Genomic DNA, 26,362 nt, shown 5'->3' with positions numbered 1-26,362 from the left:
CTGGCATGGAGTGTCCACCCACACAGGGGAGATCTCAGGGCCAATCATCTGACAGATATAGTTGACTGTTTCCCTTGACAGACGGAGCCTCCTTCGGCACTGCACCTCAGTCATATCAAGATAGCTGCTTCGCCGCCTGTATACCCTGGCAGCAGGATAGTGGCATCTTCTGCGACCCCTTCCACCTTGGACAACCTCTTGGCACTGTGCTCCTTGCGCCTGCACCTGGCCTCCCAAAGGTGGCTCCCCTGGAAGCTGATTGTCCAGTCCTGGTTTCCTCCTTATTCTATTCCTCCCTTCCTCCTCAGAGGAGCTGCCTCCAGTGGAGATGTCAGAACCCATACCCAGGCTAAATGGAGGCCTCCGGAAAGCTGCAGGCCCGATATAGATTACTGTCTGCAGACCAGTGAGCTGAAGCTTCAAAGTACAGAGAAAGATTTTGGAAATCGATCTGAACTGGTAACAATCACACAAGCAAGTTTAAAACACTTTCTGCATTAAATACTTCAGAAAAAACATGAACAACCCCTCTGAGGCCATGTATCCCGCCAGTTGATGAGGTTTGTTAAAAAACCACTTACCCGCCTGCCTGTTGGGCCCGTGCGCCGAGCTGAAGTTCGCACGGGCTCCTCAAAATCGGTGTCAGTTGCCAAGTTAAGGGCTTTAACAAGGCCTTTAATTAATGGTGGCCACGTGTTGCGCTGCATAGCGCGCCCGCCCACCTAAATATCGCAATGCCGCATGCTGCCGTCAGAAGGCTCGCGTGACATTTTAAGCACTGACGTGCGGGCACCGCCACCCACGCATCAGCTAGAAAATTCAGCTGTATAAGCTTCCATTGCGCACAGAAACACAGAATAAATTGATTTCCTAACAACATTAATGGAGGTAACCTTTATACTTATTAAAACTGTATCCCTCACAATGTATTGAATCCCCCTCCTGCCCGGATTGTGAGCTTGATCTTTTAATTCTGTCCACATCCTGATTCATTCATAGTCCTGATCTTTTGGCTCCCCCTCTTGATAGTGGCCCAGAGCCTTGCCTCCCCAACTGATTTTTCGGGAGCGTCACCATAGGTACCCTCTGCGGACTTCTGATAGCTTCCATTCCCGTGTGCCAGCCAGGCAGTTAATCTGACCAAGTGCCCTGTGCAAGTCTGCCCAAAATTATTCAGATGAGGCCTTGCTGGTCATATCAGTAGGGCCTTCATGTTCATGGCCTTGCTGGGTTGTTTGCCTGCTATCAGGTTTCCCTGTACCCTCCCCATTAATATTGGAGTCGATATGTCAGTGAGTGAGTGGTCATTCAATGGAATGATGAAAGCAGTGGTTTTGATTCATTCAAATGCCCATGAGATAGATTTCTTTCAGAAAATAGCATCTTGGGATACGAATAATTTGAGGTTCTGCATGTGTGGTAAGTATGGCATATTTTGCAGGAACGTGTGACTGAACCTAAAGTTCTAAAAACTCTATACTTTTATTTTCCTTTTAAACTATATTTTTAGCACAGTCAAAATGAAATATCATGTAATAATTAAATATATAACTGGTTTACTTTTATTAACATTTTCAGATTAACCCTTGAGCTGAGATGCTTGGTAGCATTGACAATGTTAATATTGCTGACATTTTCAAAATTGCTATACTGATTTTACAGATTCTCACACTGTAATATTTACAAATATTTGCTATTTGTCCATCAAAAATATGCAGGACATAAAATTATATAATGCTACCATTTTAAATTTTTTGATTGAGCATGGTGTCAGAGTGTGCTTTATTGCAATGTTGCTAGAAGGAACCATTCTCCGTTACTTTAGTCTCCAACCTTCACGGAAACGTATCAGTTTGAGGATGTGGAAGTTGCTCATCCCAAATGTGTTCTGCATTATGTCTCTGTCTAGATCAAAAAGCAAGTGGCCATCAATCTGCTGTGACTGAAAGGTCTCAATGTACTTTCCCATATTGAGTAAATTCAAACAGTCACAGACCTCATCCACATTCAAATGCTGTAAGTCATCTGGAACCTCACTCATAGAGACGATGCGTTTTCCTTTTTGTTTTTGTATATCGCTTGATCTGCGAGAGGTCTTGAACAATGATTTGATTCTTAGTGTGGGTCCTGCAGCAAGGCTAGAGCAGCCTGTTTCTCTGTTTGGTTTTGGGGGTATCTGTGGCTTATTTTCTCCATGACTTTGAACTAAATTGTCGTTTGGAGCTTCTGCTAGGCTCTGCTGAGGCTGTTTTACCTGATACTTATATCCTGGATTGTGTGTGTTCAGATCAATATATATTGGTTCTATTTCAGCATATTCTCCTGTGTACTGATCCAGCTTATCTTTGTTCAGCAAAGTTATGTCTGCAAAATAGAGTGTTAGCAATCATTTAAAACTTTAGTAAATCGAAAGGCAATCAGTATTTTGTATTTCAAATATTTATTTCAATACAAGAAAAACAAAGGTATTATTAAGCTACACTGTACACTAAATCATGTTATCTCATTTCCTTAAAATTGGAAAATGAAACCGATTCTTTGTCATTTTACTACAGTAGTTTTATTACAAAAAATAATCCATTAATCCACTAATCCACATAATCCACTAGCTAAATGCTATAAGATGGCAACTAGGAATCCTCCTGCACTGCTGACTGAATTGGATGAGTGACAGTTCCCTCACAGGTCACATTGATGACCTCAGTAGTGAGCCAGCATTGGGAGATTGGTAATACCATGGGGGAGTATCATTGGATGACATTGTTTCAGCATTTGCTAATGAGTATTTTCAGAATGAAGCTTTCAAAGGTCTTTGGGCAGGATGCCATCCTATGCTTTTGACTTCTGATGTGTGGGCACATTAAAATGCCTCAAAAAGAGGAGCAAAATTTTGTGACTAAAATAAAATTATTTTCAAATTCCATATTCTTTTGTTTTCTAAATTTTTCTTCAAATGCTTTTCCCTACATTTGGCATTCAGTGTCACCACATTCTCACATCTGTAGGGCATGAGTGAGATAAAGTAAAGGTTTCCCCTGCTTTACACTGCATTGACTCTCACATAAGAAAGAGTCCCCCACTGCCAGCACAGCAACAGTATGAATTTTTTTCTTTGGCTGGAATTTTCTAGCCCTGTTGACATCAGGCAGGCAGGGGTGAAGATAAGACAAGACAGCCAAAAATTGGTTTCTCGCCGTCATGAAACCAGTTTACAATTAACTGCCTTACCTGTCAATGGCAGGCTGCATTTCCTGCCGCCACACGTCAGGAACCAAATTTCAATACTTTCGTATCTCATAAGCCCTGCTCACTGGTATCACCCTCCCCCATGCTGGATTATCCAGGCACACTGGCGTTCACAATTACACATAAGCGACGTGCACCTGGTGAGCTGCACTTCGCTCAGGATATCAGGGCTGTTTGCCTACCTTGCTTCAGGCAGCACTTGTGGTCATCAGCACCAGGCTTCACAGGGGCAACACCACATCACTTACAGGGGAACTCACTGGCAGGTCTCTACCTACCAGACCTGCTGAAACGCAGGGGTGGCTTTTCAATGGCTGCAGAGCTAGGGCTTGCTTGGCCTCAGGCAAGGGAAGAGGTTGCAGGGTGAGGGCTGTACTGGGGAAGGGAGGTTTCCTAGGGCGTGTATGGGGGCACATATTGATCTGTGTAAGCGGCCTCAAGATGGTGAGGGCTGAAGAGGCAGTCTCCAGAGATGATGCCAGATGGAGATGTGAGGGAGTGCGTGAGAGAGTGGTGATGTCCCTTGAGTTGGCAGTGATTGAGGTGCCCGTGAATGTGTAATGGCCTTGTGAATGCGGGTGTTTAGAGTGATAAGATGGTTGCCTTACCCTGGGGGCATAGATGAAATCATTCATCCGTTTTCTGTGCTGGATGCTGTCCTCGTGTGCAACATTTGCACTGACTACCTCTGCCACCATCTCCCAAGTCGGAGTGGTGAGACTGATGGGCCTCCTGCGGCCAGAGCCAAGGTAGAGGACATTTCGGCGGGCCTACATGGCATCTAGAAGGCACCCCCGGGATGCATCACTGAATCGGGGGGCTGCATTCTTCTTGGCTTTTGAGTCCATGTCTTCACTGGAGCAGTCTTGGACTGCAAGCATTGAGAAGTGTGTGCGCGGCTGCAGTTTAAATATGGTGCCCTGCGTGAGGAAGCAACGAGGTAATGGCATGTCAGGCAAATCAGAGGTCGCCCTCCAGCGAGACGGTGTTTCTCCTGTGGCTGCCTAATTAATGAGGCGTGAACGGGATGATACAGCGCGAAAATCCGCCATTGCGGCTGGCAGGTAAAACGACTTTTTTCCCACCTGCTACTGCACTTCGTGCAAATTTGGGACGATTCTGCCCTTTATTTCTGAACCAGCTATGTTGTCTCTGTGTAAAATAAGCACCGTGCTTTCAGCTGGGACCACCTTGTCATTTTAGCAGGAAAGGTACTGCAAATTTGTTCACATTCTTTTGCAAGATAAATCAATTAAAATCTTACTGTACATCTATATATTCTATGGATCCATGAACCACTGTTTAGATGTAATGGGGTAATTTTAACTCTCAAGAATGGGTGGATTTTGGGTGAGTGTTAATCAGGCTAGCTGTACAGACTGGAAACCTGCAGAAATTTTTTTTCAGTCATCTTGCTGCTAACTTCTGCAGGATGTCAGGGAAGCCTGTACTTCCGAGTTTCCCTTCTGGAAATCCTCAACTCTGCTTTCTCTATAGGCCAAAGTAAATCTAGGAAGTTCGGAGCTAATATTTGATGTTCACAACAACTCATTATCAACACTGTATTCAATTACCTCTGTCATCGCTTACTAGGCTTCCAAAGCCCATTGTTATGTGGATATTATTTCAATTCTTTAGCTATTCCATTTCAGGGCTGGAGTGCAAAAATCAAGGCTGATGCTCCAGTGCAATACTGAGGAAGTGCAGCACTGTTGGAGGTGCCACCTGAGACATTAAAATGAGGACATTAAACTACCTGCTTGCATGAATATAAAAGATCCCTTGGCAATACTTCGAAAAAGAGCAGGCGAGTTATCCCTAGAATCCTGGCCAATACTTATTCCCCAATCAACATCACAAAAACAGATTATCTCCACGGTATCACCGTGCTGTTTATGGGAGCTGGCTGTGTGCAAACAGTCTGGATTTCATCGCATCAGGGCCTCTTCCATTTGTTTTAATTAAAATAGCAGGCAGCCATGCCTTAGCTTGCCTTGTGGCCACTTTTGTATCTGCGCATGTGTGAGGGGTGGAGGGATGCAGTGGTTTGTGCCTGGTGTTTGTGACCTCCGCCAGTGTCCACCCTAGCCTCCACCACACTCCCAGGCAGTAGGTTCCAGATCCGAATCACCCACCACATAAAGAGTTTTTCACGTCGCCATTGCTTCTTTTGTCAATCACCTTAAATTGGTGTCTTCTGGTTCTTGATCCTTCCAATAGGAACAGTTTCTCCCTACCTACTCTATCCAGATCCCTCATGATTTTGTACATCTCTCTCCTTAATTTCTCTTCTCCAAGGAGAACAGACCCAGCTTCTCTAATTTGCCCATGCAAGTAAAGTTCCTCATCCCTGAAACTACCCTCATGAGTCTCATGAATCTTTTCTGCACTCTAACGCCTCTACATCTTTCCTAAAGTGTGGTGCCCAGAACAGGACGTCATACTCCAGCCGAGGCCAAACCAGTATTCTATACTGGTTTATCATAACTTTCTTGCTTTTATACTCTATTTGTAAAGCCCTGGATCCCATCCTTATGCCTTCTCAATCCAGGTCCCTCTCTTTTAGAATTGTTCCTTTATATTTCCTGTTGATAATGTTGACGTTTAATGATCTTTTAATAATTGAACAAAATCCATTTCCATTTTTGTTTCATGTTTACTTGTTAACCTTAGGCTGAATTTTCACTTTCTGGGGGCAGGAAATGGGAGTCAGGACTGTTCCAGGTACCCGAACTTATCCCGGGGAGGTGGGGGGGTGGGGGGAGCGATAACAGTCACATTGGAATTTTAACCTGGGGTAGGGGGGTCCCCTTAATTGGCCTGGAGACAGGTTCCCTGTCCAATTAGGAGTAACAGGTGGCCATTCAAAGCTAGAGGACCGGTCAGAGGCCTTCCAGCTTCAGAGGAGCTGCATGGATGTTATGTAACTAAGAGGGATTGTCCACATGGAGGGGCCCTGTATGCAACTTTAAAAAAAATAAAAATAGCAGCCAGGCCACCTCTGTGGGGAGAGAATCTCTCTACAGGGTGACCTTTGGCTGCAGCCAAGGAGGCAGCCTGTAGACCTGCCACAGGGTGCGCCCTTCCATGCATTTGAACTGTTCCCCCCCACTCCAAAACACCAACTCACCACTCCCCCCACACCTCAGCATCATGTCAGGCAACTGGAGGGTGACTGGAACATTACACTTGGCCTTCACTATTTACCTTTCTTCTTATGAAGCCTAACTGGCTGCATTGTTGGGGTGTGCAGCCCTGTAGATTCGAACTCAATTATCAAAATGGCTGATGTCGGGTACTGGGTCGAGAAACTGGGCAGCACTGGTATTTTCAGGCCCCGCCCGTCTCCATTCCCAACCTCAGCAGGGCCCAAAAATCCTGTCCCTTGCGTTTATCTACAGTAAAATCTGTTATTTTTCCTTAAATTCATCCAGATCCGCTGTATTCAGTATCTAGCTATGCAACTTGCTGCCATCGGCACATCTCCAAGATTACAAGATATCCCTCCCCCATGTGATTTATGAATAACAGCACTGTGGGTGTTCCTACAACACATGGACTGTAGCAGTTCAAGGCAGCTCACTACCACCTTCTCAAGGGCAATTGGGGATGTGCAATAAATGCTGGCCTAGCCAGTGATGCCCACACCCCATAAACACATACTTTTAAATAATGTGAATAGCAGATCAGACCAAATGGAATTCCAGCCAGAGTTTTGTACCTTTATTAGTACCTTTCACTTTGCTTCGTTGTCAGCCCAGTTAGCAAAATTTTCTTTAGTTCAATGTGGCTGATTTTCATCTTCCTTCAATGGGTGGGAAGGATTGCTCATGTGAAATACTAACAGTGCAACTTAACACACCCGTTTCCACCAATATCCAGGTCTTTCTCATTTTGATGGAAATGGAGAAAAGAAGTAAGTGACTTACATTTATATAGCACCTTTCACAACCTCAGAACTTCCCAAAATGTTTTACAGCTAATTACTTTTTTTGAAGTGGAGACCCTGTTGTAACATGGATCTGTCATTAGCCCATAGGAAATTGGGGTCCCATGACATCAGTAGGATGCCAATACAACTCTGAATACCGCTGGGTGATATGTTCTGTCCATTGCTCCTTGACATTGAACAGTCCCCAAAGGGATTGCTGCAGACACTTCAAAAAAGTTGAAATCTGTGGCCCTCCTGCCTGATCACCACCTCCTCTTGACCCTTAGCTTACCTGGACTAGCTAGGATCTGTGATGGAGTCGCTAGAATTCCTGTACCTTCTGATTGGCGATCTAGTCTAGAAGCAGCTCACCGATGGAATGCGAGTGAAAATGCCAGGAAGAGGGTCCTACTTTCACTACTTGCATCCAGTGGGCTCATCCTGTGCTCAACAGAAGAAGCCCCTTGGAAATCAACCCCCATGAATCTTAAACTCAAAAGCCTTCTCAAAATCAAGTCTTCGCTCAGTTGTCCATGGCAACCAATATACTTAAGAAGTCTTCATTGTGTTTTACATCACTGCCATCACTATGTCTCACACCCCAAACCCCAAAGTATCGGGAGTCACATACCTGTGAAAATGAAATGGTCCAAGTTACCAACGTCCTTGACAATCTTGTCATTATATTCGCAAAGTGTCTTCCATTCCGTCTCATCTTTACTGTTAATTCCCTCTGCTATAACCAACTTAATTTCCTTCATGTACATTGGGATCACAGTAGGATACCGAATCAGTAGTTTTCCTGAAAATAATTACAATGACCGATTAAAACTGTTTTCTACAAGGAAACCATAAATGCCAGTCAACAGAGAAAATCCTTGTAGATCTTTGCTCGGCAGCAACAGACCAATGTTCTGTCAACAGCACCTTCTTCCCTACGACCCTCACTGAGAAAGACAACAGTAGCAATGTCAGGTGATTACCGTCACCTACCGTCCTAACTTAGATGCATTCCGTCAATGTCGCTGGGTCAATATGCTGATATCCACTAGCTAACACTGTCGTAGGAGTACTGGTAACATACGGGCTGGCACAGTTCAAGGAGAAGATCCACTACCATCACCTGAAGGCAGCTGGGGGAGACAGGCAATAAATGCAATCTTGCTATTGTTGCCCACAGCCTGAGAATAATTTTTTTTTTAATTTCCAGAAGTATAGCGATGTCTAGAATTGACTTTCTATGTAGGAATCTATTCCTATCATAATTACAGACTATGCAGCATGGCTAATATGCTTAGCAGCAGAGCCTGAGATTTCTGAAGAAGGCTTTTATGCAGATAGAGCATTCTATCAGTGGCAATGTTTCCTTAGAGGAACTACTGTCACCAGATTGTTTCCCAAATATTCTAGTTTTTCTTTCTAAATGTGTTAATAGATGACAAGATTATGTAATTTGTGGGGGTAATATATGTGCATTAGAATTGGAAAAATGTCTCTTCATTTTGTGTGTGACACAAAATAACAGCTGTTCTTCCTGGAACAGTTGAATCTAAAGGAAACGTGACCATTTTCCGAACATGTACAGGTTTCTACAAAAAGAAAAGGCAACAGACAAACCCTTCAGAGAGGCTCTAGAATGTGTTTGAAAGTTAGGTGTCGAGATGTATGTTTTCTTTCTGTCTGGTTTCTGAAAGATCACAGCATGGGAACGTTATTATTAAACATGGATATCTGTGATGTGGGGATTCCTCTGACTGATATGATGGAGATCTTGATGGCATCTTATTTCCAATAGATATCTTGTGTGGCAATATGGTGAAGGCCCTGAAAATACAATTTGTTAGAAAAAATTGTTGCATGATTTTTAAAATTGCTGGAGATGAGTAGGGGTTGATCTGACTATTTACTTCGGATTTTCATCATCTTTAAGAAGAATGCATTTCTGACTACTATCGAGGTGAAGATGTTTTACCAGCTTCAGATTCAGGATCTTTAAGGTATTTTCTACAGATGAGGTGACTGCTCTTGACATCAAGGCATCATTTGACTGAGTGTGACATCGCGGAGGCCTAGCAAAATTGAAATCAATGGAAATCAGGAGAAAAACTTCACTGGTTGGAGTCATACCCAGTACAAAAGAGGATGATTGTGGTTGTTGGAGGTCAGTCATCTCAGCCAGCGCCAGGGAGAGAAATCATGGGCCCTGGTGCTTCTCCTGTTTCCTGGCCCTCGGGTGTGTCTGTGCAACAGAACTTTTAAGAGATCAGAGAACAAAGACTGAACTTTTCACACTTGTTTCATGGTCAGCAAGTTGAAGACTTGGATTGCTGCTTCTCGCCACAATATATTTTCAATATCTACTTTGCAACACAACTTTATCACAATATTTCAACATCTCAAAAAACTCATAAAAAGCACCAAGAGGTAAGTAAACAAAATGACAAGATTGAAGTCAATGGGAAAGACTCTTGAGAATCATGTGCAGTGTAAAACAGGTTACTGATTCACTGAGCCCATTATGCACTCCTGTTCTGGCGATTTCATCCCACAAAGCCCGCTCACAGTAAACTTCCATTAACAACAAAATAAACAGAACTCCAGCCATGATTCCATCCTCTGTTTGCAAAATAATTATGGATGACAAAGGCCATCTAGCCCAGAATGACTTATGAACATACGTATTGGGAGCAGGAGTAGGCTTTTTGGCCCTTCGAACCTGTTCTGCCATTTTATAACATTGCCTACATTATACCATGAGTGACTTCAACTCAAAAGTACTTAATTGGCTGTGAAGTGATTTGGGGCATTGTGAAAGGTGCTGTATGAATGTAGGTTTTGCCTTTCTTTCATTACACCTGCATGCATCAGGCAGTGGCTGGAGCAATGGTGAAATTGGATGCTGACTCTCTAAGGATAATAAATCACACAGCAATCAATTGATGTTAGGAAAGTGGCTACAAAGAAATCACTGCATTTACAAAACAATTCAAATCTGCAGCGAACTTCCTCCCAACGCCCCCCCCCCCCCCCCCCCCGTAACCTCTATCCCAGCCTCCTCTCTAGCCTTCTCCAACCTCCCACACAACTGCCCGTCTAATGTCCCCCTAACCCCCCAACGATCTTCCTCTCCAACCTTCCCCCAACAACCCTCCAAATGTCCTCCTGACGCACCCAGCCCTCCCTCCGCAACTGACTGTCTAAATGTTCCCCCTAACTCCTCCTCCAAACGTCCTCCCAAACCACCCACATCCTTCCCCAAATACCTCCCACCCCCACCCCGCCACCCCCCACCATCTCACAGCATCAAATTGGTTGTAAAATTATAGGGACGTGACTTAACATTTTTCAAGCGGGAACACTCAATTGCTGCTGCTTCTCACCTTCGGGCAGTCTTGTGGTTTGCTGGCAGGCTTTTCTAAGAAGAAAATCAGAATCGTGAATCTGCCCAAAGGTCAAAAGCAGCAGGAGCTACTCGTGAAATTGACCTGAGACTGACAGACCGGCTTAAAAAAATATCAAAACTCTCAGCCTGACAAATCTTTTTTAGGTCTGCAGCTCTGGCTGCTCAATCTGGACAATTGGAAACTGTTTGAAACACTGAGCCTGGGCCAAGCACCCCCAGACCCCCGGTCCTGTTGTTTGGCACAGTCTGCACCTCCCTCTCCTAGGCCCAAGCATCTCCTGCTGCTTCATGAACAACCTTCCCTCCATCGTAAGGTCAGAAGTGGGGATGTTTGCTGATGATTGCACAATGTTCAGCACCATTCGCAATTCCTCAGATACTGAAGCAGTCTGTGTCCATATGCAGCAAGATCTGAGCAACATTCAAGTTTGAGCCGATAAGTGGGAAGTACATTCATGTTATGCAAGTGCCAGGCAATGACCATCTCCAACAAGAGAGAATCTAACCATTGCCCCTTGACATTCAATGGCATTACCATCGCTGAATCTCCCAATATCAACATCCTCGGGGTCACCATTGACCAGAAGCTGAACTGAACCAGTCAAATAAATGCTGTGGCTAGAAGACCAGATCAAAGGTTAGGAATTTTGTAATGAGTTACTCAACTCCTGACCCTCTAAAGCCTGCCCACCATCTACAAAGTCCAAGTCAGGAGTGTGATGGAATAATCTGCACTTGCCTGGATGAGTGCAGCTCCAACAACACTCAAGAAGCTAGACACCATCCAGGACAACGTAGCCCGCTTGATCAGCAATCCATCCGCCACCTTAAACATTCACTCCCTCCACCACCGGTGCACAGTAGCAGCAGTATGAACGCTATACAAGGTGCTTGCAGCAACTCACAATGCTCCTTCGACAGCACTTTCCAAATCCAAGACCTCTACCACCTAGAAGGACAAGGGCAGCAGATACATGGGGACTCCTCCAAAGCCACTCATCATCCTGACCTGAAACTATATCTCTGTTCTTTCACTGCCACTGGGTCAAAATCCTGGAACCCTCTTCCTAACAGCACTGTGGGTGTACCTACATAAAAAGGACTGCAGCGCTTCAAGAAGGCAGCTCACCACTACCTTCTCAAGGGTAATTAGGGATGGGCAACAATTGCTGACCTAGCCAGTGATGCCCACATCCTGTGAAAGATTAAAAAGTAAAAAATAGTCCTTTTACAAGATTGTTTTCATTTCTTCAGCTAATATGCAGCCTGTTTTGTAAGGCATGCTTAACGTAAATGATACTGTGCCATGTGTACAGATGTTATTAATTGTAAATTAATTCCACAATATATTAAGCACAAAGTTTCACCTAAATTGTATATATTTTGGGGCAGCATTTTTTGCTTGTTAAGCTGAGAAATATCGATGCTAAAGAATCAAAAACACTTTGAGAGCTATTTCCAACTCAAAAATATAGCTGGAAAAGGAGAAAGAACAATGTAAAGTAAAAAAAAAGGTGGGTATGGGCAAAATAAAAATGATGGGGTCAAAACAATCTTTCTTGATGGCTCATTGGGTTGATACATTCAAAAATGTCTCTTGTTTTAATATCCCACCTGTTGTTATGGACAGGAGGGGGTTTAATTTAAACAACCCTGATTTCTCCTCTCACCACCCATTCATAAACAGAAAGCTGTTTTGATTTTGATTTCCCATTTATAAGCGGTGGCATATTTCTCAAACCCTCAGTTTTGGTGTGATCCAATTTCTATTAGTAACCCCAAACAAACTCAAGATAGGGCAAACTCAGAGGGGCACACAGTCAAACACGAGAGAAGAGGTCGCAACATAGCTTCCTTTTTCACTCATACAATAAAAGAGGGGGGGAATAGAGAAAGAAAGGGGTTTACAAGGTAAAAACCACAGAATAAAGAACTATTGTTTCACATGAGTCCAGAATCAAAGTGTAGTGGGGTATTCTTTCACAGAGGTTGGCAGGCTGTAGACTGATGCTGGATAATTCATTTTTTCAGTAGAGATGACTTCCACAATGGGATAGGCACATAGAGATGAAATAGTCTTGTAAGCACTGGTACAGAAGTTCCAGTAGAAGCTGTGTAGCTGGAAGACAGGCCGAGCCCTTGTTCTGAGATGCTGCTTGCTAGGTGGAAAATGGCAGACTGACTGGCAACACAGCAAGACAGCGTTACAGATTCCTCCAGCTAGGGGTTCATTTCACATGACTCCCACCTGCTCACTTTGGCTTCGAAAAAGGATGTGTATTCCTTTGTCTGGATTCTTGAGATTGTTAACGTCCCAACCATTAAGAATTTAATGGAGGTTTCAGGGCCCTTTGTTTTAACAGACTGGTAGTCTCTGTTGGCCTGGCCTGGCTTAGGAAATGTAGATGGCCTTTGTATAATTCCCTTTGAATTTGATCTCTGCAGCCACAGAGGTCATTAGCATCTCTTCAGAGATAACGAAGTGTCAGCTTCTTGGATATTGTGAGAAAATTGCTTTTGGTAAGGGTTACAGACATAGCTTCAGCCTTTTTAAAGTCTTTGTCCAGTTTTAAAAATTTTAGGAAGTAGCCATGATGATATATATATTTCATAAAAATATAGTGCGAGGTCTTAGCTCTGTGATACTGTGCTGAGTTAATGGACCTCAGGTAAGGTAGTACAATTATTGTGAGGACCACTGAGTTGAGGTGAGGGAAATCAACCATGATTCCCAATGATTTGTTATCCAGCAACTCTACTGGAATGATCTGTGGGGAGATAGAGTGAGGTGAAGATTGGGCTTAGCTTCAGTCTTCTTAAGATTAAAGCAAAATACTGCAGATACTGGAAATCTGAAAGCAAAACAGAAAATGCTGGAAAAACTGAGGAGGTCTGACAGCATCTGTGGGGAGAGAAACAGAGTTAATGTTTCGAGTCTGTATGACTCTTCTCTTTAGCTCTGAAGAAAGGTCATACGGACTTGAAACGTTAACTCTGATTCTCTCCCCAAAGATGCTGTCAGACCTGTTGAGTTTTTCCAGAATTTTCTGTTTTCATTTCAGTCTTCTTACACTCATCCATAGTATACCATTGAATACTGGTCAATGGTACAATGCACTGATGGAAGAGCATTGTTCATGGAATAATATCCACTCAACACCTTCAGGAGAGGGGGAAATGGAGTAAACTGGTCAGGACAGTTTTAAAAATGGAAGAGGGAGCAAAAGAAGATTTATGACTTTCTTTATTGCAGCACTGTGATATGTGAGCTGAAACATTTTTTAAAAATGCATCTGTACTGTTCAGTGCATGGAATCTAGAATTTTTGCACCATCTTAAGGATTAAAATGAATACAAAACAAAGCAGGATATTTGATAAAAATCCTCGTGCGTCAATCCCAAAAAGCTAACATACAAGTTCAGCAGGTAATAGGGAAGGCAAATGGAATGTTGGCCTTGATTTCAAAGGGAGTGGAGTATAAAAATAGAGAAGTCTTGCTACACAAGGCACGAGTTAGACCACACTTAGAATACTGTGAATAGTTTGGTCCCCTTATCTAAAGAAAGATATAATGGCATTGGTGGCAGTCCAGAGAAGGTATACCAGGTTGATCCTGGGTATGGAGGGATTTTCTTATGTGGAGAGGTTGAGTAGGTCAGGCCTGTACTCATTGGAGTTTAGAAGAATGAGAGGCGGCCTTATTGAAACATTTAAGATTCTTAAGGGGCTTGACAGGGTAGATGCTGAGAGGTTGTTTCCCTTTGTGGGAGAGCCTAGGACCAGAGGGCATAATCTCAGAGTAAGGGGTCGCCCATTTAAGACAGAGATGAGGAGAAATTTCTTCTCTCAGAAGGCAGTGAATCTATGGAATTCTTTACTGTAGAGGGTTGTAAAGGCTGGGTCGTTAAGTGTATTCAAGGCTGAGATAGACAGATTTTTAATCAGTAAGGGAATCAAGGGTTATGGGAAAAAGGCAGGAAATTGGAGTTGAGGATTATCAGATCAGCCATGATCTCATTGAATGGTGGAGCAGACTCGATGGGCCAAATGGCCTACTTCTGCTCCTGTCTTATATCTAAAGTATCAAAAAGGACACCTGACCACAAATAAGTGTTTTAAAATAAAGTATGTACTTGCCGCTGTCATTTATGATATGACCCAGTAGAAATTCTTGTTCATATGTCCGTTTGACAATCAGCTGTTTTAATTGCTGCCCCTTTGACCCAGGATTGTTCATTTCTCTATAGGTCAGGTCATTTGTAGACGTGATAGTGACAGGCAAGTTGAAGTATAGCAACACCTCCTTCATTGTAAAGGGGCCTGTTGTGAGAATAACATATGAAAGAATGGAATGAGAGAAGGTTATTTGGTTCGTCAAGCTTGGTTCTCAATGACAATGTTTTCTGAGAGTTTTTTGTTCTGTTCAATCTTCTGAAGAAGGCACCATCTTTGACTCAAAGGTTTTATAAATTGGTGCATAGAGTGCACCAGCAGAATCTAAGTAGATCATTTGTCTGGATCCAACCATCTTCAGCTACTTCATCACTGACCTTCCCTCCATCAAAAGGTCAAAAGTGGAGGTGTTCACTGATGATTGCACAGTTTGGATGAGTGCAGCTCCAACACCAACATCATAAAGGACAGAAAGGCCCGTGCGATTGGCACCCCATTCACCACCTTAAACATTTACTCCCTCCACCACCAACTTACATTGGCAGCACTGTGTACCACTTACAAGATGCACTGCAGCAACTCACCAAGTCTCCTTCGATTGCACCTTCCAAACCCACGACCTTTACCACTTAGAATGACAAGGACTGCAGACTCTTGGGAACACCATCACTTGCAAGTTCTCCTCAAGCCACACACAATCCTGACTTGGAACTGCATCCCTATTCCTTCACTGTTGCTGGATCAAAAACCTGGAACTCCCTCCCTAACAGCACTGTAGGTGTACCTACACCAGTGGCTCAAGAAGGTGACTCATTACCATCTTTTCGACCGAAATTAGGGATGGGCAACAAATGTTGGTTTTGCCAGCAACACTCAAATCCCATGCAAAAGTTACAATGGGGCAGATTTTGTTCTCAATAATGCCTATTTTTCCAGCAGCGGCAAGACTAAAATCACAGTGCAGCACTTATTGTCTCATTCCTGGCACTATCCAGACAGGTGTGTATCTGAAATAAATGGAAGCTTTAGTGCAAATTGAGGTCTTTAATAGAGGTGTCAGCTGTGGCTCAGTTCATAGCACCCTCGCCTTTGAATCAGAGGGTTGTGGGTTCATATCCCACTCCCGGAAAAACCAAGAACTGTGATTGTACTCGAAAGAGTTGCAATATGTGACTGTTGATAACTCGAAAGAGTTTGAGGTCCTTAATTGGTGGCTTGACCACCAGAGTCAATATCCACGCACTCCATTAAAATTTTTGAAGAATATGGTTTATGCCTAAAGGAGGGGTCAAGTATCCTATCTCGTATAGCTCTAAGGGAAGATACTGGTAGTCTTGACTGTGTGTGTGAACTAAGACAGTTTACAAGCAGAAGGCAGAGATGCTGAGGCAGCAGGAATTTTGAAGACAACATTAGTTAAGAGAGAAACAGAAAATGCTGGAAATACTTGATGGGTCTGTCAGCATCTGGAGAGAGAGAAACAGAGTTAATGCTTCAAGCCTGATCCTAAGTCAGGAGGTGATCTCACCTAGAGAAGGTCTTCACTTGCTAAGACCTTGCAGATTCCACAGAAACTGAGTGGGGTGCCAATCAAGCGAACTGCTTTGTCTTGGGATGATGTTGAGTTTCTTGACTGTTGGAGCTGCACTCATCGAGGTAAGTGGAGAGTATTCCATCGCACTCCTAACTTGTGCCTTGTGAATGGTGGAAAGACTTTGGGGAGTCAATAAGTGAGTTACTTGCTACAGTGCATCTGGCCTCTGGCTATCGTTTTAGGAACTTCAATATTTATGTGGCTGGGCCATTTAAGTTTCTGGCACAGATTGTTGATGGTAGGGAATTTGATAATGGTAACACCATTGAACATCATGGGGATGTTAAACTTTCTCCTGTTGGAGATGACCATTGCCTGACACTTGTGTGGTACGAATATACAAATTGTTGTCTGAACCACTCAGGCCTGAATCACACGACCGTTATCATCAAAGATCTAACAACTTTATGTTGCAACAGTAATGGAAATCCAGTTACATTCCCCTCCGCCCTCAGATATATAATGCAGCTGGGCCAATATCCTGAATGTCCTACCTAACACCATTGTGGGAACACATGGAGGAGCTCCACATCCTCCTCCTCAGTATAATGAAGAACGGGCAATAAATATAGCTTTGCCATTGTTGTCCATGTCCTCAGAAACTAAAATGTATTTTTTAAGTTTTAATGGTCTGTGGGAGGAATGTTAGTCAGGTCACAGGGAAAAAAGTATGTCCTCTTTAAAATTCCCATTGCATTGTTCGAAGCATACATGAACCTCAAATTAATATTCAATCAAAGGATGAGATTAGTTCTCACTGAATGTGCTATTGTACAATCTGATTAAATATTTCAGGTGATAATTACTGAAGCATTTGAAGAACAAAAGTACCTGTTTTATGTTTCTGATCTGCTACATTAAACATCACTGACTCTAGGGTTACAGGGATTGACAGGATCGATCCATTTTTGCATTCCACAATGGCTCTCTTTTGTGAGTATAAGCAATGAATCCTAAGAATCTGCAAGAACAAAGGGATGCAGAATGAATTGATGCACTAAGCTGTACAGATACTAATACAAACACTTAGCTTGGTATTGTCGGTCTAAAATGCTCCACTTTAAAAACTTAAATTTTGACTTTCACTTCAAATTTTCTTTCAATTAATTGTATGACCTTTTAAAACAAATTTCTGAATAAATTAATTCAATTTAGGGTGGCATGGAGGTACTGAGTAATCAGCTCCATGCACTGGACCACACTTTGGTAGGAAGGAAGCCTGTGGTGTTAAAGAACTTTCATTCTGAGAATGTGGATGTTATACCATGATAAAACTGTGGCTCCAGTAAGTTGGAACCCATGGAAACCTATAATGATTCTAACTTGAATCTGGGTCAGTAGAATGGCATTGGGAGAAATCCCAATGCAATGAAACAAATTACATGCAGATGTAGAAAATAAAAACAGAAAAGGTTGAAAACGCTCAGCAGGTCAGGCAGAATCTGTGTTAAAAAAACAGTCAGCATTAGGCTTGACACTTGGATAGCCCTTTAACCACAAGCAAGTGGCCCAGTGAAATTAAGAGGGGGGCACAGGACATTAGACAATGATTTATTGTTGATGAAGCAAACAGTCTCTTACAATGCCTGTGTGATCTAACCCTAAGATAAACTGAGTGTGCACCAGGAGGGAATCTAATGGTGGCGCTGCTTTAGTTAATCTTTGTTCCAAAGTTAATCTGTAAAAGTTTTTTTTAAGCGTGTAATGTATTTTAGCCACAGCGTTGTGCTTCACAATTTCTGCCAGGTATCAAGAAAAGATTACTGAGCTGACTAAAGCCTCCATTCACACCTTGTCAATATAAATGCCCCGTTTCTTCCTCCAGCCACCAGCAATCTGTCACTTGATGCTGAAATCAGCCCGTACATTGCAAAAGCTATAGCTGTTATGTCCAAGCTAAATAAGAAAGTGTGGAACAACAGTAACCTGTCTAAGAACACAAAACTGTGAGTCTACCAAGCCTGCATCCTCAGGACACCCCTCTACAGTGGTGGGACTTGGTCAACATATGCTAAGCAAGAGAAAAGGCTGAACAGTTTCCACCTTTGCTGCCTCAGGTGTATCCTCGGCTTCTCTTGGCTGGACAAGATCACCAACTCTGAGGTCCTGGAGCGTGTTACAGCATGGCTAAGCCAATGACATCTGCACCGGCTCAGCCATGTTCATCGGGATAATGACCGTAAACCCAAAGACCTTCTGTATGGTGAATTGGTCACTGGGTCAAGACCTCCTGGGCGTCCATTTCTCCACTACAAGGACACCTTCAGGCAAGATATGAAGATGGCAGACATTGACACAACTGGAAAATATTCACTGATGGCTGTGATCTCTGGAGGCTGACTGTTTAGAAGGGCATTAGAAATGGAAAGCTCAGCTGGCTGGGAACAGGGCCCAGAGTAAGCAAGGGCCAGTGAATCGTGCACCTTCTCAGCCCACTGTCTTCCTCTGCAGCAAACACAGCAGAGACCGCCAAACACACAGAATTGACCACCACAGTGCAAACCATTGTCTGACAAGACAGAAGACTGCCTTCATCCTCCTCCCTGAGATCCACAAACAACACCAATCAATCCTTCCTACGCTTCACCCACCAAACTCATTCCTTAATCATCTCAACTCCATTTCACCCACTGCCCCTTGTCCACTCCCTACCGACTAATAACAGGGACTCTTCTGATACCCTCTGCTATTTTAACGGTTTGGACATATACTTCAATCAGTCTCCATCCACCACCACCCTCCTCTGCCTTGCTGAACTTCTTCACACATTGCATAACCTTTCCTTCAAGTCTACTCGCTCCTCCCTGCAGATGAAAAGTATCACTATGTGAACCCCCTTGGGTCCTAGCGATACCTATCTTTTTGTCAGACATTCTTTATTCCAAACCCACTCAGCTTCCATTACAGATCTGTTTCCTTAAATCACATTTATGGCTGTTTTGGGGCTGTGTTTTGCTCTCGCACTGATCTTGAGAATTTTATCGATTTTGATTTAAATTTTCACTGCTCCCATTACACTGTCCATTTCTCTCTCTTCTATTGGAAGCCCACTGACTTCCACAATACCTGGATTCTACTGCATTCTGCTCTCCGGTTATTCTGTCTGCATTGCATCTGTTTTGATGGCATCATCTACCACATCAGAGCATCCGAAATATCCTTCTGTCACCTCATTCTCCCCACTCCAAGAATTGGGATAGGTTCCCCCATGGGCTGAACACCCTTGTGGAAACACTATTGATGGGCTACTCTGCACCCTTGGCTGCTTATTTGTTTTCCTTTCATCCACCAGACTCCTGGGCTACTGGAGCCAGCTCCACCTTGCCAATTTTTCATGCTTCACCTTTCCATCAATCCCCCTTTTAATTATTTGCACACTCTCCGGGGGAGATTTTGACGGGCGTCTGTGTGTGTGTGTGTGTGTGTGTGTCCTATTTCCAGGGCATGAAATCAGATGAATTCCAGCTGGTGGAACCCTGCATCTGATCCACCTCAGAAGTGCGCCAGCTGCCATATTGAAAATTGCCTGGTCACCAAGGCACCCGTCTGAAACAAGCATTGTCCCCCTGAATATGCTAATCAGGGTTTTAACACCCATTTTAGGACCCTGCTTTCAAATTCAGCAGGTGGAGCTCGTGCTCTCCATGCTCAGTTTTTCTGGATCTACTGAAGTCTCACTGGCAACTTCTAAAGGCACTGAGGAAGGCCAATAATGAGAAAGTAAGTCATTTTTTTGAAGTGACCTTAATGTGGAGGCAGGAGGAGAAAGTTTACAGGTTACAGAATAAAGTATATATTTTTTTTAAAAACTTACTAAATGTTGCTTCAGGTTAATTTATTTGTGCTCGCCCCAGAGGGGGTGAGGATTGGAGAAGCTTCTCCAGCAAAGGTCATCTCAAACCCTGCTCTCTGCACGGACCCCGAGATGCCACCCGAGCAGAACACTGCCAATGAGGATTTCCTCAGCCCATCCAAAGTGAAGGAATTTGAGCTCACTACGGGTATGAAGGAGCAGACTAAAGGTCTGGGACTCTCAGAGACAACAGGTTTGGTAGGAGAATAAATGCTTTAAAATGGGTTTAAAGATTGTATCCATAAATGTGCGTAGCATTAAATCTACTACGCGATGTGTTGCGACCTTGGACTACCTTGCCAAGGTCAAAGCTGACCTGTTGTTTCTGCAGGAGTGTGCGATTCCGCACCTCAGCTCCTACAGGCAATGGTCATGATGGTGGTCTCACGGGCCATCGATCTGGTCAGGCGGAAACGACTCTCGTTCCTCTGGCCTGGGTATTCTGCTGCGGGGAAGCAACTTCACCATCTCCGAGGTTAAGGAGGTGGTGGGCGGGCGCCTCCTCATAGCAGACGTAATGTACAAGAACGCTCCATTCCAGTTAATTAACGTGTACGCCCCGTCACAAGGGGCCGAGCGGCTGGAGGTTTTTCAGCAGCTCCCAGTGCTGCTGGCAACCTCCAGGCCGGTCATTCTGGGCAGCGACTTCAACTGCATCAGCGATGCGGCTGGTCGATCCAGCAGGGCCAACAGCAGATTGGACGCTACGTCCAGATCCCTGATGGAAACAGTTAAGGATGCCAAGCTGCACGACATCTTCAGCAACCCTGCAGATGGAGTGCAGCATAGATACACCTGGTCGCGGCCAGACGGGTCCATCCATTCCAGGATAGACTTCCTGTTTGTGTCCCGTGCATTCGCAGTCAGATCCACCGACGTCAAGCAGGTGTTTTTCTCTGACCACTGCCTCCTACTGGCTGACTGCCACTTAGAGAAGGACCAGAGGGTGGGCAGGGGGGCATGGAAGCTAAACGTGCAACTGCTGACCCCAGAGAACATTGAGGAGCTCAAGAGGGATTACAAAGGTTGGAGAACCGTGAAACCCCTCTTTGAGTCCCTGACACACTGGTGGGAAGCGATCAAGGGAAACATCAAGAGGTTTTTCATCCTCAAAGGCACCCAGAAAGCTAGAAAGGAACAGAGGGAAATGTCTCAACTCCAGAAAAACATGCAGAATCTGCTTCGGCTGCAGTCGATGGGGGTTGATGTCAAGGAGGAACTCCAAGAGGTGAAGAGCCAGCAAGCCTCGCGCTTTGCCTCGGAGGCCTCCAAGATCATCTTCCATTCCAGAGTCCGCTCCGTGGAGCAGGATGAGACGTGCTCACGTTTCTTCTTCCAAAAGGTACACAGAGAGAGCTCTGTGATCAGCAGCCTGAAGGAAGAAGACGGCTCAGTAAAGTCATCGCAGTCCGACATTTTGAGGATCAGCAAATCATTTTATGCCGGATTGTATGACGTGAAGCCCACAGACAGCACGGCCTCCCAGTCCTTTCTGTCCTCTATCACGGAGGTCTTAGATGACAGTACACGGGAGAGCCTGGAAAAACCGCTAACTCCTGACGAACTGACTAAGGCCCTTGAGTCCTTCGAGAAGAGTAAAACTCCTGGAAGCGACGGCTTGCCAGCGGAGTTGTATTCGGCTCTGTGGGACTGGATCGGCCCAGACCTGCTAGAAGTGTACGAGAGTATGCTCCTGGCTGGTAGTATGTCAGAATCCATGAGGAAAGGCATCATCACCCTCATCTACAAGCACAAGGGGGTAAGGGAGGAAATTAGAAATTGGCGACCCATTTCACTGTTGAATGTGGACTATAAGATTCTGTCCAAGGTCATCGCCAATCGGGTCAAATCCGCTCTGGAATTGGTGACTCACCCTGACCAGACCTGCACTGTGCCAGGCAGGAAGATCTCTGACAGCCTCGCGCTGCTCAGGGATACGATTGCCTATGTACAGGACAGGGGTGTGGATACCTGCCTCATCAGCTTGGATCAGGAGAAGGCCTTTGACAGAATATCGCACACCTACATGGTGGATGTGCTCTCCAAAATGGGGTTTGGGGAGGGAATTCGAAATTGGATCCAACTACTCTACACTAACATCAGTAGCGCAGTCTCAATCAATGGGTGGGAAACAGATAGCTTTACGATTAAATCTGGAGTCAGGCAGGGCTGCCCTCTCTCGCCTGTTCTTTTCGTGTGTTGCATAGAACCCTTTGCTGAGTCCATCAGGAAGGATCCAGGCATAAGAGGAGTGACGATCCCAGGCAGCGGAGGCACTCAGGTCAAAGCCTCCCTGTACATGGATGATGTCGCCGTCTTCTGCTCGGATCCGCTGTCGGTGCGCAGACTGATCCACATCTGCGACCAGTTCGAACCAGCCTCGGGAACCAAGGTAAATCGTGGGAAGAGCGAGGCCATGTTCTTTGAGAACTGGGCTGACCGATCCTTTGTCCCCTTCACTGTCAGGGCTGATGGCCTGAAGGTGCTGGGGATATGGTTTGGAGGGACCAGGGCATGCGTTAGAAACTGGAAGGAGCGAGTGTCTATGGTGAAAAAGAAACTGGGCATGTGGGAGTGATGCTCCCTCTCCATTGCGGGTAAGAACCTGGTCATCAGGTGTGAGGCACTCTCGCTGTTGCTGTACGTGGCGCAGGTCTGGCCCATTCCACACTCCTGCGTGGTGGCGATCACCCAAGCCATCTTCCGCTTTATCTGGAGGTCAAAAATGGATCGTGTCCGCAGGGACGCGATGTACAAGCCTCTAGATAAAGGGGGAAAAAACGTGCCCAACATCACCCTCATACTGATGGCTACCTTTGTGTGTGGCTGCATCAAGCGGTGCGTAGACCCTCAGTACGCAAACACCAAGTGTCACTACGTGCTGAGGTTCTACCTGTCCCCGGTGTTGCGAAGGATGGGTCTGGCCACGCTGCCGCGGAACGCTCCAAGTAGTTGGACCGTGCCGTACCACCTGTCCCTCGTGGAAAAATTTATGCAGAGAAACACCTTTGACCATAAGTCCATCAGGCAGTGGTCGGCACATAACGTCTTAAAGGCCCTGAGGGAAAAGGAGAGGGTGGATCCTGTGGGATGGTTCCCCGAGCAGACTGTCAAAGTCATTTGGCAGAATGCCTCATCGCCAGAACTTTCCAACAAGCACCAAGACGTGGCTTGGCTGGTGGTGAGAAAGGCCCTCCCCGTCAGATCCTTCCTACACGCCAGGAGTCTCACCCCCTCTGCACGTTGCCCTCGAGGTGGCTGTGATGGGAAAGAGACCGTTGTTCACCTCCTTGTAGATTGTGCCTTTGCAAAGAAGGTCTGGAGAGAGATGCAGTGGTTGCTGTCGAGGTTCATCCCGAGCAGTTCTGTGACACAGGACTCTGTGCTCTACGGGCTGTTCCCAGGGACACACACCGAGACAAACATCAACTGCAGCTGGAGGATCATCAACTCGGTGAAAGACGCTCTTTGGTCTGCCTGAAACTTGTTGGTCTTCCAGCGCAAAGAGTTGTCCCCGACCGAGTGTTGCAGACTGGCACATTCCAAAGTCCAGGACTACGTGCTGAGGGACGCACTAAAGCTTGGGGCAGCCGCCACAAAGGCGCATTGGGGAAGGGTCACTGTCTAACCTTTCTGCCACAGTGCACCGAGGGACTGGGAACTGTTTAAATCCCCTCGGGCTGTACAGCTCAAAATGAATGTCTGCAAATGACTGTAATATTGTTTGTACTGATGCACCTGGTGATACATTTTCTAAAAGTTGAACCTGATTGTACCTTTGTAATGGTGTTTTTGAAATGGTTTGGAATGTGGTTGAAGATATTTTATGAATAAAGTATATTTTTGCAAAAAAAAATTTATTTGTGCTATAAAATAGTTAATTATCATTAGCACAGGCTCTTACTAACCGTGATTGAATACATGAACAATGATTCAAAGCCAAGAGCAAGGTTTGGTACATTGGCAAAGCTTTCACCCTTTAAAACAATTTATTGGATATTTAATTGTTGGAAGTGCCTTAATCCCAGTTAATATATTCACAAATCAAGTTCACTTGTATCTGAACGCTGACTGGGGATAATAAACCTGATTCTTTGCCTCTTTGCGTCAAAGGCGTTTTATTGTGTAACTGCAAATACCAGCTCAGTGCACACCCTCAAATCACCCCTGCTACCATGACAATACTAATGCAATGTTAACCTTTCATCGTGTAAACATTTCTTTATTAATCTAAACTTTACTTCCTCTTTGGATCTAACAGTCACTCACTAATCAGTCCCATCAGAATTTTATGGCTACTTGCACCTAAATACATTCACATAATGTGTGCACTCCTGTGTTGAAAACTTTTTTCTAGAAGTTTCAAATACTGGATAACAGGCTGTACATTGTTTGCAGCTAAGATAAATTGGACAGCACCTCCCCCTTCCGCTGCCCTTTACCACAGAGAAGACCACCTGTTGGTCTTTCTCTCCAAGCCTCATAACTATCCTGACTTCGACATGGTTCCTTCATTGTTAATGTATTACCACGCCTAGCAACACTGGGTGTACCTTCCCAGATGGACTACAGCAGTGCAAAAAAAAGAGTCCGCCCACAGGGGCAACTAGGGATGGTCATTCATGGAGCTTTGCCAGCAACATTCACATCCCACTAGAAAATCATTTTTAAAAGCATCACTGTGAACTTTGAATAAACTAAACTAAATCAGACTTTTTTTAAAAGCTTACAAATATAACGAGCTTTCTGGGGAGGGTAACACCATTATCGAGCTCCCACTTCCAGTAACTTCGAGGGCAAAACATTTCCGAGTTGAACAACTTTAACAAGTTGGGGGATGTATTATCCCCTTAGCAACGCTTTCCCTCCTAGGAGAGTTCCCACAATGGAGACAAAAAATCCTTGGGTAAATATGACCAATCAGACTGCACTGAAAGTGCACGGGATTTATTGCCCTTCCTTATACTGTCTACTTTGTGAAATAAAAGAAATAGGCTCTACAGATGCTTCAAGAAGTGGCCTGTCGTCCAGATAAATCCTGTACACAGGCAAAGCGTAATTGAGAAATTCCTCCCCCTGGTAAAGGGATTCCCTAGAATTTAGCAGAACCTGTTGGTTTCTGTCCAGCGAGTTCAGGATTGTAGCAGGTTCTAAGGGGTGAATACATTGGGGTATGAGCTGCTCACCGTGCTGGTACTAAGCGTGTCCACCTCTTGCCGACCCAGGAAGCCCTCGGTGACTTTAACAACTTTAGGCAAAGACGTTCGGAATTTTCTGAGGAATTCCTTCAGACCGTACTCTCTCTCCGTCCACTGCATCGCACTCGACTGCATCTCGGTGGCAAGTTTATTCCGGCGCCGTAGTCCGATCTACACAAAGCTCCTGCCCCATCCTCTCTGACAGCCCTGTAGCCAGGTAAAAGAGGGAGGTCCCTCAACTCGTCAGGACGGCGGCCAAGGTCCACCTGAGTTCCGGAAACGCACTGGAGCTTAAAGCATTTCCATAAATCATAGCCAAGGTTTAACTGCTGTGAAACCGAGTGTCTGGTTAACAGTCACATTGCTGTGTATGAGAGCTTGCTGTGAGCAAACTGGGTGCCATATTTCCTAGGTTACAGCAGGTGGCTACACTCCAAAACATTTCATTGGCTGCCAAAAGCTTTGGGATATCCTTAGGCAGTGAAAGGCGCTATATAAGTGCGAGGCTTTCTCTTATTCTGTTTGTACCTGATGATAGCAACTTGCAATTATTTTCCCTCTTTTATGTCAAGTGGTCGACCACTTCATCCAATGAGTTCTTTTTGCTTGTTAATGCAGCTTTTTTTAAATTTAATGAGTTAGTTATTCAGTCTGAATGGAAAAAGCCTTGCATTTCAATAGCACCTGGTCAGAACCTCAGATATTCCCAAAGCACTTTTACAGCCAATGATGTACTTTTGAAATTTAGTCAATGTTATGGCATTTCGAAGTAGGAGCAGGAGTAGGCCATTCAACCCCTCCAGCCTGCCCCACCATTCAATAAGATCATGGCTGATCTGTCTGTGTTCTAAATTCCACATTCCCATCTACCCCCGATAACCCTTGATTCCCTTGCCGAGCAAGAATCCATCTACCTCCTACCTCTTACATCGTGAGAGATGCAACAGCCAAATTCCACACGTT

The 26,362-nt window shown here is 44.7% G+C and overlaps 1 protein-coding gene across 1 annotated transcript; it reads right to left on the bottom strand.

Annotated features, from left to right (window-relative positions):
• Nucleotides 1-1,539: 1,539 nt before the first annotated feature.
• Nucleotides 1,540-25,609, bottom strand: LOC144670097 (uncharacterized). Its single transcript, XM_078532516.1, has 5 exons — nt 25,388-25,609; nt 17,180-17,309; nt 14,719-14,901; nt 7,809-7,979; nt 1,540-2,364 (listed from the first exon to the last, which is right to left on the bottom strand). Exons 1-5 carry the CDS (start codon nt 25,532-25,534, stop codon nt 1,817-1,819), a joined length of 1,179 nt encoding a protein of 392 aa, XP_078388642.1. The 5' UTR covers nt 25,535-25,609; the 3' UTR covers nt 1,540-1,816.
• Between the last annotated feature and the right edge of the window lie 753 nt (nt 25,610-26,362).

The sequence above is a fragment of the Cetorhinus maximus genome, chromosome 30 (assembly GCF_964194155.1).
Source record: "Cetorhinus maximus chromosome 30, sCetMax3.hap1.1, whole genome shotgun sequence".
Taxonomy (NCBI): domain Eukaryota; kingdom Metazoa; phylum Chordata; class Chondrichthyes; order Lamniformes; family Cetorhinidae; genus Cetorhinus; species Cetorhinus maximus.
Note: the sequence above shows the minus strand (reverse complement) of the source record. Positions and strands in the feature narration are given on the sequence as shown.